Consider the following 19,788-nt stretch of genomic DNA (forward strand, 5'->3'; position numbering starts at 1 on the left):
TTTAAATTTGAATCCAGCTGCTGTTTGCAGATAAGTCTTGTTCAGTTAAAGTTTAAAGGCCCTGGCTCCAGTTCACTGAATTACAATGTGCATTACTACAAAAAAAAACTAAAAATAATTGTTAAATGGATAGAATAATTTGACAGTGAAATTAGGAAGCTTCTCAACAAATGAATGGTAACTTAGTTTAGGTAGAGTTATTAAGCCAAAACGCCTCAATATGTCTGTATCTGCAAAAAACTAGGGCTGTCAAATTAACGCGTTAATTTCGATTAATTAATCACAGAAAAATTAACGCGATTAAAAAAATTAACGCAGATTAATCGCACTTCTATAATGCCTTTTGACCCGGTGCAAAAGTGGTGCGGAGCTGCACCTGTAGCTCGCCGGGCCGGGCGCGTGGGTTAAAGGGAGAAAGGTAAAGAGAGAAGCAAGGGAAAGGGGCCGACTCGAGGGCTCTATGGACGGTTTATGGGATGCATGAAGGTAGGAAGACATCTTAGTTAATTCTCCGCAGTGTCCGTGCATTATTTATTTAGTGGGTGCAACAATGTAGGCTAGGTTCAAAACAGTGAGTAGGCCATATCTCTCAATCTTCCTCCAATTTTGTTTGCTAGCTGTCTAGCACCCGCCCCGTGTGTGTGTGTGTGTGTGTGTGTGTGTGTGTGTGTGTGTGTGTGTGTGTGTGTGTGTGTGTGTGTGTCAATATTTTTGCCTATGAGTAGGCTACGAAATGGTGGCAGTGCAGCGCTGTCTGTTGTGGGAGATGGAAAGTCGTAATTTTGTCTGCTTGTTTTTTTGAGAAAATTCGGCGCTAGTTCATGTATAAAGCTGGCTGAGGGGAGGAGACAGAAGTTACGAGAGACGGAGAGCGAGCGCGCGCGCGCGAGAGAGAGAGAGAGAGAGAGAGAGACAGAGAGAGACAGAGAAACAAACTGTAGTAGGCTATACAGCTGTTTACAAACAGGTATAAAAGTGTCATATAAGTATGCGATTAATTTAGATTAATTAATCACAGAGCCTGTAATTAATTAGATTAATTTTTTTAATCGCTTGACAGCCCTACAAAAAACACATTGCTGCTTTAAGCCTTCAGCTCTGCCTAGTACTCCAACAGTGACCTGACTGCTGCTACCATTGGTCTTACAATCCGCAAACACCCCTAGTTTGAACTCCCCATAGACTACAGCAGAGTGCTCTTTCTGACAATGATGCATTCAGCACTGCTGCCCCCATCTATTATTAGTTCAACGGAAACTGTATGGTGACTGTCGTAAATCTGAATCATAGAAAGAGGTTGTGTGTGTTTAACTCCATTCCTTTCACACAGCATACCAAGAACTGTGACAGAGATAATATTTGCAGTGTGCTTTATAAGGCTTTTATAAATGTATTTATTAAACATACACCTGTGTGTATCTTCCTGCTGGTCAACCCATCCATCTATTAGTACTTGTCCATCTAATATTGAAAAATGTTAGGGCTCCATCTTGGGCCAAAATACATTGTATATCCACATTGAATTTTAACTTTTGAGGTGGTCTGTTTCTTCAGAAAAAACAGTAGATTAGAAGTGAGGCCTGTGTGTACGCTTAGCTCTGACACAGCTGCATCAACCATGACCCACCAAACAGACCAAACACTGACAAGTTAAAAGAGGACTGTGATTAGAAATCAGTCAGCCTATACTCCACCCTACCCTCATGCTTCAAAGCTTGTGAACTCACTAACTTTGTGCACATACATGCGCGTGTGTGTGTATGTGTGAAGGTTGGTTAAACCAGAACGGGCAGGGGAAGAAAACCACCATATTTGGACCAAGAAATGACAGAACAGCAACAGCCCCAACACTGTAATTGGTTGATTTCCTAGTTGCTTTGTGAGAGGGGAGCAGAGGGTCTAAATTACAGAGTAGTCCGCCTTAGGACTTCATCATTACAAACACAGACATATGCCTGCTTCCACTGCTGGCTAGTCACTTATACAGAAGGAGAGGTGGGTGTGTTTGTGTTTTTCTGTGTGTGTGTGTGTGTGTGTGTGTGTGTGTGTGTGTGTGTGTGTGTGTGTGTGTGTGTGTGTGTGTGTGTGTGTGTGTGTGTGTGTGTGTGTGTGTGTGTCTTTCTATGTAGCCCAGTCCCTGAACAGATTACAGAGGGCCTTTAGGGGGTATGTTGTAGTCAAAAGGGCTAGTTTAACCAAATGTGTAGTGATTGGAGACAAGTTTTGAAAGCATGCCAAAAAAGAGCTAGATTTGCAGGTCACTTATTAGCGCTTGAGCAGCAAGGGTATGATCGTTACATCAAGCCATATGCCACAACCACTGCAGCCTGCAGGGCGTAGGCCAAGCTAAACCGTGCCACAGCTACTCCAAAACATGTTCGTCTTTATATGAATTACACTCAACTCAACTCATGCTGTAAAGAAGGAATTCATCTTTGGGACAATCCATTGACTAATCCTCAAAGAAAAGGAAATTGGTGTAATGCGGTACAAGAGATAGTTCAAAGTATGGGATAATGATCTTTATATATGGATAAAAAGATCTCTCAGACATACTATAGGCTCACCTCACCTTTTCACTATTACAATAACTGGTAGATTTTACACAGACATCCTACTGCCAAACAAGCAATCATTAGCAACAAGGGCACAAATGCTCCCCTGAGCGTTAGCATGGCAGGGTCACATATTTGACCCGTGAATGATGGAGACACTTGAATAACATATCAGCATTAATCAGCCTTATACTTGGAAATGGAAGAATGGGACATTGAGTGGCCCCTGGAAAGCATTGTTGAGTCCCTGAGCCTTTATACAACTGTCAACATTAGTCTGTCCAAGGACACGTGGACACTTAAATGACAAGAGAACTGCCATGCACTGTTAATCAAAGAATCAGTTAGACCACAGGACATCCATTTTTAAAGTATTTGCTGGACAATGAGCTTTTTTTCAGCTGTCATAAGTTGTTTGTCTCCTGACACGTGGCCACTTAAAACCAACTATGAGAGGTGGCTGGGATTGGCATCCATTGTTAGCAGAAGACTTGAAATAATTTTTGGCAGGAGGTGTTGAAATTTACAGCATGAGAAATACAAATTAAATCAGGCTTAAGGAAGTGCAAATTGGGTAGAAGGACACATAATGAACCCTAGACAGTATTGTTAAGAGATTCGGCTTTTATGTAAACTGTCATAGTTTGTCATAGTCTAAAAACCTGTGGTCATTTAATACTTTTTTTGAAGGGGAATGGACACTGACATCTTACCGTACTGTAAAGGAAGACATCTGTGTGTGTGTGTGTGTGTGTGTGTGTGTGTGTGTGTGTGTGTGTGTGTCCTTAAGTGTTTATCTGATCTACTTCGCACTTGTGTTGCTGAGGACCAAAGGGAGTACAGCTGTGAGTGTAAAGTTGTTTGTAGCAGCTGTTTGATAGAAAACTTCAAAAACACAAAAGTGTCACGTTTGTTTCATCTATTAACATGAGGAGGGTTAGAGAACACTCACAATAGGTCATTTGTACCGTTCCCAAGTATATTTGCCTCCTGTTGGTTTGACCAGTGTGAGTGTTACGTTCCTTTCTCAAGCACGGTACACTTCCTCTGCTCCGGCACAGTTGGGAGAGGTGTGCTTGGGCACGGTACAGATGCTAATAAGCCGACGTGCATGGGCACGATACGGGGCAACTCTGCCTAGTGTGAGTGCCCTTTTCGACAACATGCTGTATTATATCTGGTGTTTTCAGATCAGCTGCCACTTTTCTCTCTAAAGAGGAGCAGACACCATGGATTCAAGTACTTTGTGTATGTCATGATACATTTGCTGAGCAGGTTTCCATTGCAATTTGTCGTGGATTGAAAACACACTTTAAATCTAAATCAGCTGTAATTGACACCAGGGGCAATTTTTTTATTGAAATTACTAAATGGCTAACTTATTTTTTTTATATATTTTTTGGCATTTTTGCTTTTTCTTAGACAGATTTTGTAGAGACAGAGTTGAAATGGGGCAGAGAGGGGAGGACATGCACAGAACTGACCCGGGCGGGATTCAAACCCGGGTCTTCTGCAGGGCCTGGGCCCAGGGGGGACGCCCTTAACCACTGCACCACGGGCGCCCCCTGAATTGCTAACTTTAAAAGAAAATGTAAATTTCCTCTCGTTTTAGTTTTATCCATATGCTTCCGTATCACTGAAACACACAGAAACCTAAGAATGTGTTGTGCATGCATATTAACACGCTCTCACCTGAGCTGCGACTGCAGTTTTCCAGCCTTGGAGATAAAGTCCTCCCAAATAGGGTAGCTGCTCTGTGGGAACAAAAAGAAACACAAACAAAAATGACACAATCATCAGAACACATTTCACTACTCCCACAGTTACATAACTTGGGGCCACACTGATGCCTCGCCTCACCTGCAGGGCTTAACAAAACTCCCCTAAACTCAAGCTGTCCCATACATAATACAACCCAGTCATTATGTCACCACGTTACACAGGTTTCTTCCGTATTGCTATCAGTAGACCTGTGGGAATTGGTGAATTGAAGCTATTGGAAAACAATTGTGAGCAGTGTTGTAAGCAACAATAAGTTGATATAAAACAAATGACTTCCAAATTCCCAAACAGCTGGCTTTGATATTGCACTCATTTTCTTCAAAAAAAAATGTATATTCTATCTTATTCTTTAATGGGAGAAAAGACATACTGCAATGTCCTGCATATGTTAGGTTGCAAAATGGGTCACAGGCCTCCTTTGGAAAGATACCCACACACAACAAGAGCCCTCACACTATGGTATAATGAGCCTGCTTCCCTGGTGGGACTTCTAAATTTACCTAATTCAGGTCCCAGGCTGAAAATAGCTGAAGTGCCTTTTATCAAAGCTATCACAGAGAACGAGTGACCTAATGCATTAGAAAAAATGGGACGCTAACAGCACATGGTAGTATGACAGCAGTCACAGCACAAGATAAAGTGGGGAATATAGCACGTGCACATGTTTGTCACTGATGTGCTACTATTGTTGGAGGACTGAGGAATGTCATGTTATGCTGTCAAACCTTACACCCAACAACCAACTCTCTTACAGTGTGTCTTTCTTTGTCTCTCTTCCAATATCCCTTACATCATCTCTTGAGTTCCAGTCTAACTTCACTCTCTGCTCTGGCACAGATATCAAACACTCCAGCACAATGACAAACGGGCTTACTAACTCTGTGTTTGTCCAAACATGTCCTGCTCCTCTTGTTGACAGCTTATGACTTTGTCAGAAAAGTCAAGCTGCCACTTTGTTTTTCGAGTGCACACACACACGCCCATCTGTGGCGCTATAAAAAAACAAAAGGCACCACTGCTAAAATGTCTTACGTCAAGACAAAACAAACACACTATTTTGCATATTTTCACTGGTGATGTCTGATAGCATATTTTAACATGACAGTGGAGAGAAAGGGGTAGCCGCCATGAACTTCTTGAGTGAAGTGAGACATGGGAGGCGAGGGCCGAGGCAAGTGCTGGATGTCTGAGAGGTATTCATAACAAACTTTTTCCGACTCCAGCAGACCCCAAGGGCTGGCCATTTGACCCACACATGTCAAAACCTTAAGACCCCGTTGGTAATTTTCTACCCCTGACAGCTACATTCCCTGCATTCCTTCAACAGCTGGGTAATCTGCTCGTTGTCTCATCGGCCAAGACGTAAAAAATAAAAGAAAAAAAGAAGACATCAAAATGAGATGCTCCAGTTTGGAGACTGAGGAATGCCCTATTTGCTTGCTGCTCCACTTCAAACAAGAACGAGTGAACGTTGTAAAATTAGGTTCGCAATAAGCTATAGCCGAGATACCAAAACCCGAAACACTAGCTTACACCAGCAATAATAAACATGAGTTGGAAAAAATCTCTCAACTGTAGGCCTACTCTAACCATATTTAAATAGACCTATACAATAAGTTCGGTGGGAGTTTCAGTCGAATATGACACTATGTTGGTTGGCTTTCGTTCAATAACATAAATTGTTTATCTGTAAACTCAAACTTATAACTGTATAGACTGATGTTTGGGAAGTTAACTGCTTGAGATAAGTTGGTTGTGTTGACTGAATTTCCCCCGGGATATTACATTTTCGGGTCGCAAAGGTTCATTTGGCTTACTTTCATGTCTCCGATAACAGTTTGGAAGAGCCCTCCGAGCGCGCTGCATTCCTTGTCGATAACAGCCTCCATTTTCAGGACCACCTCCAGCGGTCAGTCCCGACTCGGCGAGCCGCCTTCAGGTCGCCACCTCCTCCGCTCTCCAAGAAAAACACGAAAACTTCCCCTTCAAAAAAATAAATGTTGAAAAAAAAACTTGCAAACCCGTGTGAAATAAGTTCTCGCTGCTCTTAAGTCGACGAACAGCAACTTTTATCTCAGTGTTTAACAGAGACACGTACGGTGGGGTTCTGCTCCGGTGCACCGCTTCACTTCGAGTCAAAAAGAAGCTGTTGGGACGAAAGAGAAATTTAAATCCCCCTCTCCCATCCACGCCGCCCTGATCGTACCCATGGCCGGACCGTTAAAATGACTCTTGGCGGTTTGCTAGTCAAAACTGGAAATAATCCACGATGTGCGGGTGGATACGTTATTCCGTATCTTTGACAGGTAAATGTAAATACCGACGCTCGCTCTCACTCAAGTTACTGCCTTCTCCACACTGAACCGAGTGAGAGAGAAAAAAAGACTAGCAACAAAGCGTTAAGTCAACCGATATAGGCCTACAGGAAGACACACATTTCCGGTTACCGTTATTTCACAAAAATAAAATGAAATTGAAACTCAGAAAATTAAGTTTTTAAACCTGAAGAGAATGGCAATTACACTTTTGTGTTTTTGAAATTGAAACTAAATTGACGTAGCTAAGTTAGTAATACGAGTGTTATCATGGAAAGATACTTTGTTCCTTGAATTCGAATTTTGGCACTGAACTATTGCCTTTTATTGCGAAGCAAGATCTGCGATAGTTCTGGTGTAACTCTGTTTGACTTGACTCCATCATAATGGGAGATGAAGAGTTGAGCGCGTTCATGAGTTGCTTGAAGTATTCCACTTTGCAGCATTTTACTGCGCAATACTCTACTCCAAAACAGCGCTTAAAACGACTACACATATCGACTGGTAAACATTTTTAATTTTGTGTAGAATAAATATAGGCTAGAACATAGTAGCCTATTTTATTTCCTTTGACTTTTGTCGATTTTCGTAGGCTAATTTTTGAAGATGCAAGCACTATATTCTAAAGCCTCACCATATTTTCTTTTTTGTTGATGGCGACGTTTTTACTATTTATGTATACACATTTGACACCCTTTGCACTCAACTGTGTCCAGCCGTGTGCCTGTGCAGAAGCTCTTATTACAAAGGTTTAAGTAGTAGATAACGGGAGACATCTAGTGACAGAAATAATTATGACAAATAAATGAAATAACTGCAGGGAGTTTCAGCGCAATATGATGTAATGTGAAAATAAATGACATCCAATGTTAGGATAAATTAATAAATAGGCTACATTGTTATCATAAATCCATTATGGTAACAATCTGTATAGGTGCAAAAGGGCATTTAGAAATTATATGTTACGGTTTGACCTTCAAAAGGTGCCATATTAGCTTTACAGACCGCTCAACAGCAAATGTCGATTTTTATAATCTTCAATAAATATCTAGATCCAGTCTCTTTTCATTTTCAATTTGTTTGTGGTGCTACATATAAAAAGGCCTGGCCGTAAGGAAGTAATACACAAGCAAGGGGTAGTTTAATTGTATTACCAATACTCCTCTTTCTCAAAGCAACACAAACTTGTAATGCTGCAAAAATGAATATTGGTAATATTTACCTAACATCAGTGTTGAAAACGTATCATTGAAAACTGAAGTATTACAGAATACCATCAGCTCCAAATAACATGTTGTTGTGGAAAAAGAAGGCGGTTGATTCTAGGCACTCTTCTTCAAAAAGATGTCAAGACAAACTATTTCTGGTTAGGTGGTCAAGTGAAGGACATTCCCTGCTACATTCATACCTATGTCTAGCATCTCAGTGAATACAAAACATTCCAGTGTCGGTAAGAAAATAGTGACTCAATTCTTGTCACTAAATTGTTTTTTTTTTAATTGTAAAAAATTTAAAATAAGAAAAACCTTTCCATACAAAGGAGGAAGACAGAAACCACAGTAAACATTCTTAGCCGGTGAATTGTGAAACCTGACATTTTTTCACTTGGGCGACTTTCAGTGGTAGCATTTAAAAATACACCTTTGCAGACAACGATGCACCATGAAATGATGCAAGGACAAGAGCTTATTATTTTTTCTTCAAATCTTTTATTTCTGTTTTTAGATGCATTTGTAAAGTCAAAAACAGCAGGTGTTAAAACATGTTCATTTAAAACTGATTTTAAAAATGAATAACAGTAAAAGCTTATGCGAACAAAGTATACAGTAAATACAACTAACAAATCATGTAGCAAGTAAGATAGCTTTTGATTTGGAAATTGTTATGATATATTCAACACAATTACAATAAGGATTAAGGATGCAATAAGATTAAATTATTAGTTTGTAGTAGATCTCACTAAAATGATTATTTTACTCAGACCTTGGTACCTCGACTTGGTAATTAGCTGGAGTTTGCCACATTGGACAGCACTCAAATAAAGTTCAAACAGTAACAGATATTATAATGTGATTAACGCAGACTGAGCATGTACAACAGTAATATTGTAACAGTTGTGCTTTGAAAATCTGACAAAGTGTTAACAACACAACACTGCAATTTAAAAATCTGATTAACTCACTCATTTTAAACTGTGGCCACAAAAACATGTAACAACATTTGTGTTAAATCTTAAATAAGTGTAGTACTCCTTAGCACCAATTTCAATGTCCACTGGAGGACAGTGAAAGTAGTCGTTTTGCATTTCAAACAAATTGCACTATCGTGCGTGATTTCTCAGTATCATACGTGGACACTTGTTTGTGGAATTGAATATGGGAAATCGTTTTTCAAATGAGGATGTGTATCAGGAAATTGGTATGATTAGAAAAGTAGGCAATTCAATTAAAAACAAGCACAAAAAAAATAACTTACATACAATCTTGCAAAATGACACTGCGTATTCTGAAAATGCTGTATCACATACACATTCCCCTTGCAACTTTCCATAAACTTCCCACATTGATTTTTTTTGCGGGAAAGATTGAAGAAGGCCGCTGCAAACAGTGAAAACACTGGCAAGCAGCAAATGAATCAAATTCATCTGGTGCTAAATGGACAACATCTTAAAAAATGCTATTCTTAAACCTTGTTCTCAAAATACCTTCAACAGCCCAGACTGAACCTGTCTTAAACCAAACAGGAACAGCTGTTAGAATATTACTGTTCAGAAAATATAGACAGATGTTTTGAATAAAGCGGACATTTTCTTGTTTTTTTTCTTTGAGGGTGTGAATTTTTCCATCAGGAAATAGTAACGTTTGCACTGAACTGAACTGCAGTGGCTTCTATAGAGCTCGGGATGGTGTGGCTGATGGTTTAATACACGTTGAAGTTTTGAAGCAGTTATTAAAAAAACATTCTGTGCCGCTTCTCTCGGTTACATCCTCCACCTCTTGAAGCCCATCACCATACTGCAGCCGTACAACAGAGTCACCACAAATGCAAATACCTGGGGTAAAAAAAGACAAAAGGAGAGAAAAGTTAGTCTGCCATATTTACTCATATGTGCTAACTGCAACTAACTTGATTTAATACCTAAGCGAATCCCCAACCTCAGTTTAACCCATTGATGACGGCTGCTGCGCGATGCCACATTGGCTCTCCTGCCTGATGCTGCATCGCGCAGCATTATTACTTTATCTAATTTTCATGGCATTCCCAGCATAGAATGCACTGTCATTGGTTCAAAAACACATGAGGTGGGTTTTGTTGATTTTTTTAAGACCACGTGACCACCCAAAAGTTGTGTGGTTTGCCGAAAATCACGTCAATCAAAAAAATAAAAAATAAAAAAATAAAACAAAATAATAAAAAAAATACGCCGGCTATGTCGGCGACAGAACAGTTAGTGGCGTTTGGTGCGCAGAATCAAGGTCTACTATAGACTACTGACGAAAATCACACAACACATTGCATCTATTTATTAACAATATTTAATAATTTTCAAATTTATCTAATTTTGACGATTTTTGAAATATTTGTTGGTTTGTAAGCGCTAAGGGAGCATGTTTAAATAAAACCTGTGAAGCTTAACTTTTAAATGTATTTTATTTCATGTTTCTATGTGCTACACAGGCTTAGATATTAAGGTTTTGGTAGACTTGACAATTCGTACTATTTTTTCAGAAAACCCTCAGGCATTAAGGACATGCATTCTAGATTGCCATAGTCATCAATGGGATAAGTCAACAAACGTTGCTTGACAATGGGCTATATTCGTTCAGCTACTGATAATAATGAAATCATTGATATTATGAAAATACCCAAATTATGCACGCCCTGCACACCTTATTACAGACCTAATTTGAATACAGCTATAGCACTCACCGTAGCAGCCACATTAATACTGTATTGCCTTTCAGTCAGGACCGTGAATATATTGCCCCGAGGGTAGGTTATACACATGAGAGTTGTAGTGCTGTTAGACAGCGGTGTGATGTGGGCCCCTCCATTAGCTGCTGTGGTAGCTGCCTCCAGCACGAAGGCAGCAAAGTAGAAGAGCAAAGCTAGGAAATGGTAAAACGCGTCCTGAGAAAGAAAAGAGAAAATGCATTAGAATTACCGTAAATACAAAAACCTCTCACGTTTCAAGTTGCAAATGCAAACAACAATGAAACGTAAACAATGTGGGAATGTTTTCTAAGACACAAGACCAAAATGTGGAACACGTTTGTCCTCACTGCAGCAGCTGGGAACAAAGAATGGGCAACATGAGTTTTAATCCGTTGGGTCATTTTCGGACAATAGCCGCACAGAATCAACTGCACTTTGGCCTTCCCATAACAAACCATGAAAACAAAGGAATCCACCTTTTACATTCATTTAAAGCATGCCAGATACAAAATAAATGGAAAATAAAATAATAAAACATACAAGACAGTTGAAAGATGTTAATAATTTGGAAACCATCATATTAAGACAGAGAGAGAAAGAAAGATAGATAGAGAGAGAGATTTAGAATTACAGAACCAGGGAAAAGAGAGAGGGGGGCATGTCAGACAGTAGAGAAGGTTAGGGAGAGTTTTTGTTGTTGCCTGGCGGTACTACAGGCAGGCCTTTGTTGCGTCTTGATGTGAGCTCATCATCCATGTCACTCATTGTTTGGCCGAAAACAAACAACCCCACAGGCCTGGCTACTCCAGGGGATCAGGAGTCCAGACCTAACACTACAGTGAGAGACAGAACAACAGAATGTGGCGCAGGTCCTCTCTTTCTTTCTAATATTATACAAGTATTTGTCTTAGTAATTGCACCAATGGAATATGCTCTCTGTGGCCAAGACCAGACGGCCCTTACCTTGTGATCTGACGTTATTTACATTCTATGTTATAATTCACTAATACATGTAGATGCTACATTGAACTCCCTGTAATCCTTATTATAGCAGATTTGTTAACATGGATACCAGTCATCATTTTTAGTCGATTTGGTCTATAATAGCATCAGCCATCGTTATTTCTTAATTGTTAATCATGTATTGAAATAAGTTATTGCTTCATTTTCTGCTGTTAGTGCAATCAATTAATCGACTACTTGTTGCAGCTTCATTTCACCTAGTGACGTATCAAGGTTTGTTTCCACATTACAGCCTAACTACCTCCAGTTAACTAACTCCAAATCAAAGTGTCATAGTCGTATGGGATGGTTGTGCACTGTTTGGACTTGTAGCTACTCGTAGCTTGACTTCAGTTCTGAATCAGCATCTGCCTTCAAAAATAACAAGTTTTTGTGCCTTTTGTTGGCATCTTCTCAAAAATGACAGCCATCTTCTTATAATGCAATCAATCACTGGTGTTTAAATGACAAACCTCCAGAGCTGTTATTGTTTTTTCGGACGAGAGAGCGTAACTGCTACTTATCTTTAAATAAGTGACATCAAATTTGACAAACGACTACTCTACTTTTCACCCGTTGAAAACAATAATGTAAGGCCTTTAACGTATATGTTCAAACATCTCAAGAGATATGTACTGTAGGCTAATATTATAGTACTGTATAGCCTAACATTAATGTGTGTTGGTGTACATAATACAGCTTACTTTCAACTTTTCATAGAGCGGTCAATGTTTGGTATGTGGACATTTAATAGCTTAGTTCAAGTTGAACTGAAATACTGCCGATGCCACAAGACTGACCCGCATTTGTAGCCACTAAACCAGATCTCTGACATTCAACAGCTGCTGCCATGACAACATTATCAAACATAAGCCATCTTAAAAAGTTCCTTGTGGAATTGTAGACCTCTAGCAGTGCTACTGAGATAGCCTCCTGTTCTATCAGGGGGGGGAGTCCCACTCTGAAAGAAATATCTTCCTGTTCTCGTCTTGATGCAGTGCAATGTCCAGCCCACTCATACAGACAGCATGCCAAATAGACAGACAGCTAGACAGCCATTTATTGGTAAATAGGCCGACTGACTGATTGAGTGATCCACTCATTTATGTACAGCTTACCAAGAAATTCCAGTTAGTGTTGATGCGGTCAGCCAGGCCGGTGAGTAGGACCGTGAGGTAGGCGGTGGAGAGGAAGAAGCTGGTGACGGAGACAAACATCACCCAGCCCTGCAGCAGAGGCACGGGCACATCGGAGGCAGCCACCAGGATCCATACTAGACCACCAAACAACTGGAGATATATACAAAACATTTAATTTATTCTAAATGCAAAAAAATAACTCTTGGACCCAGCATTTAACCATTTAATGTGTTTCAGTGGGCACATCTGAGTAGTAACAGGCAATCAGGCATACCATTCTAGATAAGTAGCCTATACTGTTATAGTGTGTTGAACTTCTACCATTACAGCTGTTTTTCCAATACCTAAACTCAGTGTATCTGCCAGTACCGATTCCTGATCTGATACCAGGGCTCTCGTACACCTGACCGGATGGAACTATTCGGAATATGTTGTTTCATAATGTAGGTTGTGACTGAATTAGTATAACCAATGGCCTAAACATTGATACTTTTTACAATGACATTGACAAAAAAGAACAACAGAAAACAGTATTAGATCAGTGTCACATCTCATTCTTGCGTCCTTAATTGTGAGGTATATCGGAATTATTCAAAAATGTTGCTTACAATGCAGTTTCCTGCTAAAGCAACCCCATTGTTTTCTCTCCAAAGTGTCCATGTGTATAACACCGTCTATAGCTGTTGCAAGGGCATATCATGTGTCCAACATAGGCTAAACATGATTTTGGTTACAGAATGCAAGTCATTGTATTTTTTATGTGGTAAATATTAGGCATAAAGGAGTCAAACATGAAGATGTTTTCAACAGCTAAGGAAGATGCTGCCATGGAACCATTCATAGGCTGCTGCTGTAGATTATGACAGGTGTAAACTTTATGGTTGCATGCTGATAACAGCCACTACTCTGAGTTGTAGATGACTGTTCCCATGTGAACGCCTAGCCTATCATGATAACAGACTTAGTTTCAACTGTAAGTGGACCAAAAGATAAAGACTCAAATAATCCTAGGTTTACAGGTGGCACGTATAGGCACAGAGAGAAAGTACAACTGACACTTGAATACAATTATTGAGAAAAAAAGGAGATGATGCTCATGACACAGTGGGTAACCTACTATACAGGCCTATAAGAAACAGGTGTCCTGGCTAACATGGCTTGAGGCGACGTTTGCCTTTGCTTTGGCTGTCAAGTCAAACGCAAGCAATAGCTACACACACACAGTCAGCCTTAGTCAATCAAAGCGGCGACACAACGGTTGAACAGGGAGCCCACAGCTTAAAGTCTAACTGCACAAACAGGCCATTAATTATTAATAGGCCTATCCAAAAGAAATAGACCTATTGACAACAAGCTCTGCAGAGGTCACTAGTAGCCTACACTTGAGATGGACATACGTCATTAATAACCTTCCGACACTTACTATTTCCAAAAAGACAAGGACTCCGGAGTAGGTTGTCAGCACCTCCAGCCCCAAAGGTAGAGAAATGGTGGCCGATGGGAACGAGGTGGCAGCGGGGTTAGCAGCGGCTGGCTCCGACATCTCAGTGTCCCCTGTCTCTCTCTCTCTTCTCTTCTGTCTCCCCCTCTCCTCTGGACTCTGTCTCCCGCTGAGACAGACAACGCTGAACAAAGGACGTAAGCAGCAGGGGGGTGAAATTCCTCAGGAGTCATGTGCCCCCCCTCCTTCTCCTGCTTTCCTCCCGAAACAGGTCGGACAGGTGCACGGGCCACTCCCTGGAAACCTGTGCTGCATTCACGGACCTCACGGAAAGCTCCTACTTCCTAAGGAAATAATGGCATAGGCCTACTCTTCCTACATCTGAGGTGTGTTCAATTGGTTTTGGTTTTATTCTGAAAGTAAGGCGATGAACGCAGATGTTGTAGTAGCCTAGTATAACTGTATCCATAAAAATGTTAAACATGTATTTTTTAAACGCTTTTTTCTCAATACCATAATCCCATAGCCTACAATCCAGACCGTTTTGCAGTTGTTTGTTACAGTTAAGAGATCAAGCTTGGCAAGATTAAGACAATAAGATGTGGATGAGTCATGTAGGCTAACTGTAAGTGTTTAGTTAATTTAACAGGGAGTCGTTGCTGAGTAGGCCTAGTTGTCTATAACAGAGAGGATGACTACAAAATACATAGTAGCCTAATTACAAATACATGCTTATTTCTCCTTTCAGTCCAGACAACCCATGTTTTTATATAACTGTGCATACATGGTTAGGCTATATTTTCTGCAGAGTGAAGCTGCTTTCTTGTAAGGTAACAACATAGGCTATATATCAAGTGTGTCATACGAGGTATAAGGGTGTGTTTACGATGATGAAACATCCTTAACTTCTGCGGTTGTCTGCATGGATTTTATTCTCCACACCCTAAACCTCAATAACTAATAGCTCATCATATGACTTTGTTAAAGTACGAGCACATCTACTTTTGGGTAATTCCAACACCCACTGAAGGCAGCAACCTTATACTCACTTTGTCTATCTATTGAGGTCCATGGATCCCTCTGCTGCAACCAAGAATCACTAGAGTAGGGGTCAAATGAAATAGTTGAGAGTCATGCCTAACAGACCCCAATTTATTTCTTAAACACTGTTTGGAAAAAGAAGTTAGGGCTGAGAAACAATGGTGTTTGCGCTGTGGTTAACGTTCCCATGGTGCAGGTACAAAGACGTTTGTAAGATAAATATTGGTTTAAGGTTTGAGGTGAAGTGAGGAGAGAGGAGAACTGATTTTCTAAAGCAACTCAGCAAACAGCAATATCAACTACTGGATGTGTCAACCTTTAGGAACCACATTTTTTCAATTAAAGTAAGAGAGAGTGTCAGATTGCTGTGTTTTTACATGGGTTGGTTATTTCTCACAGTGAACCACAGTTAATGTTTAGCTAGGACTTGGATAATGTGAACCAATGTTGACATAACCTCTGAGAGAGGGAACTGGGATTAGTTCAGTTTAGTTTGGCCGGCTGTTAGAATCAATACGACCAAAAGACCCAGTGTCCACGCCTACCACCACCTTATATTAGCCCCCAACACTGATACATCTGCAAACTTTGTCAGAGCAATTTAAAAAAACATAAAGGATGTGAAAGAAAAATAATGGACCTTACAAAGGAAAGACCACGTTTATCTCTGGCTGAAAGCCATGAGACAAATCTTTCTCAGTGCAATAAAATTGGACTAATAAAATAATAAAATTGACAAATCAAAATCATCATTAAGGTCTACACACCGACTGATTTAGTCTTTTTCAAAATGTTCGGCTGTCTCCATCAGCTTGTCACTTCCTCTGAGTGCTGTACCTGCACTGAACAGGAAGAGTCCATTAATAGTGGGTGTATCAGAACTTATCGTAACACCCCTGAGGCTACATTCTTCTGGATAAACAACAGAGGGAGACAGACTGCTCAATATCATCACAAAATCCATATCAGTCACGAAGTGCTGGTTTGGTTATAGATTAAAAATAAATCTAAAAGCTGGCCTCCAGCCAGCAGTGACTCAAGTGGAAAATTGTCAGTGCCCCAGCGAATGCCATCACACTCTGCACAACTTAGTTTTAGACCCTAAACAACTATCAAAACACTTGCACACTAATATAAAATATATTTGTGTTCACAATTATTTATCAGATCCATAAAGCCAGCTAAGGTTTTAAATTAACTGTGTTTTGGGCTCACTTCACCCTAATTACTGAAATTAGATTATCGACTAAATGTCACTCTAAAAGTCCACAGTTTATTTTTCATTGCAGGCATTTATTTATTGCATAATACAATTATAACATAATCTGTCAAATGTATTGAACAACACATACATGTATATTAATGTTTCCTTTGCATGTAAGTCTGAATGTGTTATTTATTCATGATGATGTCGTGGCAGGTGTCCCTCTTCCACCTGCTCCTCCTCTTCTCCTGCTCTTTGGGAACTCACAGATGAAGAACATGGCGGCTTCACAATCCACATGAGCCCATGTCCCTGTGCTGAGCAGCTCCACACAGCTGCTGGAGTTTGTGGGGGGAGACATACTGGAATCCAGCTCCTCTGCTTTGCTCCAAGCTGCAAACCCTTGCAGGGGGCTGGAGTCTGCATAAACATAGCTGCTTGTTCCATTCTGCTGATAAAAAAGTAGGAGATAAATAATTAGAAGGGTGGTAAGATGGCCTAGAGGAAGAGGGGCCGATCGGTAACCATGAGGTCGCTGGTTCGTGTGTGTGTGCGTGTGTGCGCGTGCGTGTGTGTGTGCGTGCATGTGTGTGGGTGTGTGCATAATGTTCCGATGGGGGGACCACTTACTGTTTCTCTGCTTTGAGCGTGCACCCCTATATACACTCTTGTCAGTCCCGCCTGACTGACATAGTCTGCCATGAGACGATTGGTGTTGCTGGTTTTGGGCATGGCCAGGGTGCCTCCTCTTAGCTTGCAGTTCCCTGAAGCCTCTCTGAACCTTTTGGGCTCCTTCACCAGCAGGTAGTACCTCTCCTCTGTCTCGGTCAGACCTAAGATGACTGCACAGGGCAAGGTTAAAAGGTCATTGGTAGTTGGGTTACATTCATGTTTTTCAATTATAATCCACAAATATACCAATAATTTTGGTGCTGGGCCATGCAGTGCTATGTGCCATTAACCCTTTTAATATAAAACAGGGCAGACATTGTGATGGGTGTTTGACCTATTTACGATTTTACGTAAAGTTCAGGCACATGGCTGTCCGGTTTTTGACATGGCATTATGAATAACAATAAGGACCATTTTGACATATCTAGGACCGGCATGAAAAAAAAAGTAGTTTAAGTTATTTATGCAAATGAGCAAAAGGCAAATAAAGAATTGATGTGTATACATCTTTCCAGCACAATTAATATGTTGAGCCTAAGACCCTGAAACACTTCAAATTCTTTAAAAACACATTTATTTTACATTATAGATTGCAACAATGTAAGGGAATGTAAAATAAAGGATGGGAAATAAAACAACACAATATAAGAAAGACTAAATATTAAGTAACAGAAAATTGTGTTTCCTAATAAATAGCCAATTACCTATAAGTTCAATATGTGCTATATGTGTGTGTTATAATACTGCTTTTGCTGCTGAGTTTATTTCTGAAAACACTTCCCTTTTTTTCTTTCGAGCTGCACACCATGATATTTTACTGTAATATTCAGCATGCTTTCTGTCACTCAAAGTACTGTGGTGCACGCTAAAACCATAGATATCATCCCGTTCAGTACCCACCATTTTTCACAAATTTGACTGCATTTCTCAGCTTGCCTACATTGACATCCAGCTGTCCAACCACATTCCTGTACCTGCCACAGTCACACGTTGTACCTGAGAAATTAAAATTAAACACGCACATTAGCACAGAATGAGTAGCATTGAACCCTCTAAAGCACTGTGATGAAACCACACTGCAGTAAATAAGGCTAAGACCATACATTTGAGATTCACTGTGCTTTCTTAGTTATATACGGGAGCCTTTTTAAGAGCACATTCTGCAGTCATTATTAGCAGAGAAGGCCTTGGATGATGCAGGGCAAAAGCTTCCTCCATTCTTGCATTAGCTTATTAGTGGAGGATTATTTGCAATGTTTTACTACACGTTTATGTGTTATGCACACAAGATAATCAGAACAAAGATTAAAAAGTGCTGTTATTCCATCAAGTTAGTTGGAGAGGAGCACATTCATGGTAATTGCAGGTGTAGGACCTTGTAGACTCACTCACCTGGTTTTCCTTTGAAACCAGAGGGCCCTTCCAAACCTGTGTCCCCTTTGTCACCTACAGAGATATAGAAATGACATGTGAGGCAATGCCTTTATTACTTATACCCCTTGACCAATAATTCAATTTAATGAAAGCTTCTTGTGGTATGATATTATGTTGCAGTTTCAAAAGATCTCCACCAGATGGAGTCATACACAAAACGTTAAACAAAAAAGGCTTTGCACAAAGGTCAAATTGTATAATCTATTGTAATTTATATTTAATTGTTCCGAATACACAACAATAGGAGAAAGCGAATGTTTTTGAAATATGGAAACGTGGGTGAATTATATATTTTGGTGTGCAAATGTAATCCAGAATATACTCACTTATTTGTATACCTGTACATTTACAGTATGTTCACCCATACTGACCGTTGCAAATTTTAGGGAAGTGGGTTGCAGTACAAACATCACAATAGGCTGGTTTTGTAAGAGGAAGAGTCAGAACACTGACATATTGTCCCTGTACAGTCTGACAAGCCTGAGAGTTTGTTTTGTTTTGGGGGTGGATTCGGATGGAATAAACAGTCACAGTTTGAGCAGCACGAATAAACATTACAAAAATATGAACAAATAAGCCAAACAATGAAGATTTCTGACTCCAGACTTATTATAATTATTATTACTATCAGACTTTTATTTTAATTTATTATCTGTATAGAAGATGTCAAAATAAAAAGCAACCAGATATGCAGTGTTGTGCCATAGCTTACAATTCACCCCAAACAGTCCTGCTGCAAGTAGTTGCTTAGGTTTTCCATATAAATTCACTAATAACACATCGTTTTATGGCTTAATGTTTTGGAAGACTGTTGTTTTGGCCCAAGCGAAATGTAAGCTCTGTAGATAGTCATAATCATACGCAGATATTTGTATGGCAGACACAAAGGAAATGTTCTAACATCTATCATCTTCATCATCTCATATGTATCTCAAGTGAACGTCCAACGTTACCAATGAATGCATGGAAATGATTATATTTGATGTGAATGAGCCTGTAAAATTGCCATAATCCTGATGTAGCTTCTGATTCTGCTGGAGATGAATTTATCCTGAAAATTTATTTTTTTCCCCTTCAGGTGTTTTATGAGCTACAAGCGTTCTGGATCAAGGAAAAATACAAACCTGTGACCTCACTCATTTGCCGGAGATGGCTGATGCACAGCTACTTTTCCTGTAAGTGTATTAAACGTAATGGATACTGAGAAAAGTTAATGCCTGGAAAAGCGGGGGAACATGACTGCTCATAAAAATTTAAAAATAAAGAT

The 19,788-nt window shown here is 40.0% G+C and overlaps 3 protein-coding genes across 8 annotated transcripts in view; all 3 read right to left on the reverse strand.

Moving 5' to 3' along the window:
* Nucleotides 1-6,686, reverse strand: part of LOC307259515 (protein MTSS 1-like) — a 50,997-nt gene extending 44,311 nt beyond the window's left edge. For all 6 annotated transcript variants that reach the window (XM_080039414.1, XM_080039413.1, XM_080039416.1 and 3 more), the window contains exons 1-2: nt 6,155-6,686; nt 4,248-4,309 (exon numbers count right to left, since the gene is read on the reverse strand). In XM_080039414.1, coding sequence (XP_079895540.1) covers nt 4,248-4,309; nt 6,155-6,226 — 134 coding nt within the window. In that variant the 5' untranslated portion in view covers nt 6,227-6,686. The remainder of the gene's footprint in view (nt 1-4,247; nt 4,310-6,154) is intronic.
* Nucleotides 6,687-8,344: 1,658 nt separating this feature from the next.
* Nucleotides 8,345-14,404, reverse strand: mal2 (mal, T cell differentiation protein 2). Its single transcript, XM_080040097.1, has 4 exons — nt 14,153-14,404; nt 12,709-12,879; nt 10,583-10,783; nt 8,345-9,704 (listed from the first exon to the last, which is right to left on the reverse strand). The coding sequence occupies exons 1-4, from the start codon at nt 14,270-14,272 to the stop codon at nt 9,633-9,635; spliced, it is 564 nt and encodes a 187-aa protein (XP_079896223.1). The 5' UTR covers nt 14,273-14,404; the 3' UTR covers nt 8,345-9,632.
* Nucleotides 14,405-16,611: 2,207 nt separating this feature from the next.
* The window catches only part of colec10 (collectin sub-family member 10 (C-type lectin)), a gene marked incomplete at both ends in the record, with an annotated part of 9,942 nt that continues 6,765 nt past the window's right edge, over nt 16,612-19,788 (reverse strand). The window contains 4 exons of the mRNA XM_080039201.1: nt 16,612-16,863; nt 17,046-17,257; nt 17,988-18,083; nt 18,480-18,533. Of these exons, the coding sequence (XP_079895327.1) occupies nt 16,612-16,863; nt 17,046-17,257; nt 17,988-18,083; nt 18,480-18,533 (614 nt within the window). The remainder of the gene's footprint in view (nt 16,864-17,045; nt 17,258-17,987; nt 18,084-18,479; nt 18,534-19,788) is intronic.

The sequence above is a fragment of the Ammodytes marinus genome, assembly GCF_949987685.1.
Source record: "Ammodytes marinus genome assembly, chromosome: 13".
Taxonomy (NCBI): Eukaryota; Metazoa; Chordata; class Actinopteri; order Uranoscopiformes; family Ammodytidae; genus Ammodytes; species Ammodytes marinus.

Bases quoted from the DNA above. Each gene is read 5' to 3' on its own strand.
- mal2 (XM_080040097.1), bottom strand. From the start codon at position 14,272: ATGTCGGAGCCAGCCGCTGCTAACCCCGCTGCCACCTCGTTCCCATCG. The intron at 10,784-12,708 runs GTAAGCTGTACA...TTTCTTTCTCAG, and splicing joins ACACTAACTGGAATTTCTTG to GACGCGTTTTACCATTTCCT. The intron at 9,705-10,582 runs GTGAGTGCTATA...TTTTTACCCCAG, and splicing joins GTATTAATGTGGCTGCTACG to GTATTTGCATTTGTGGTGAC.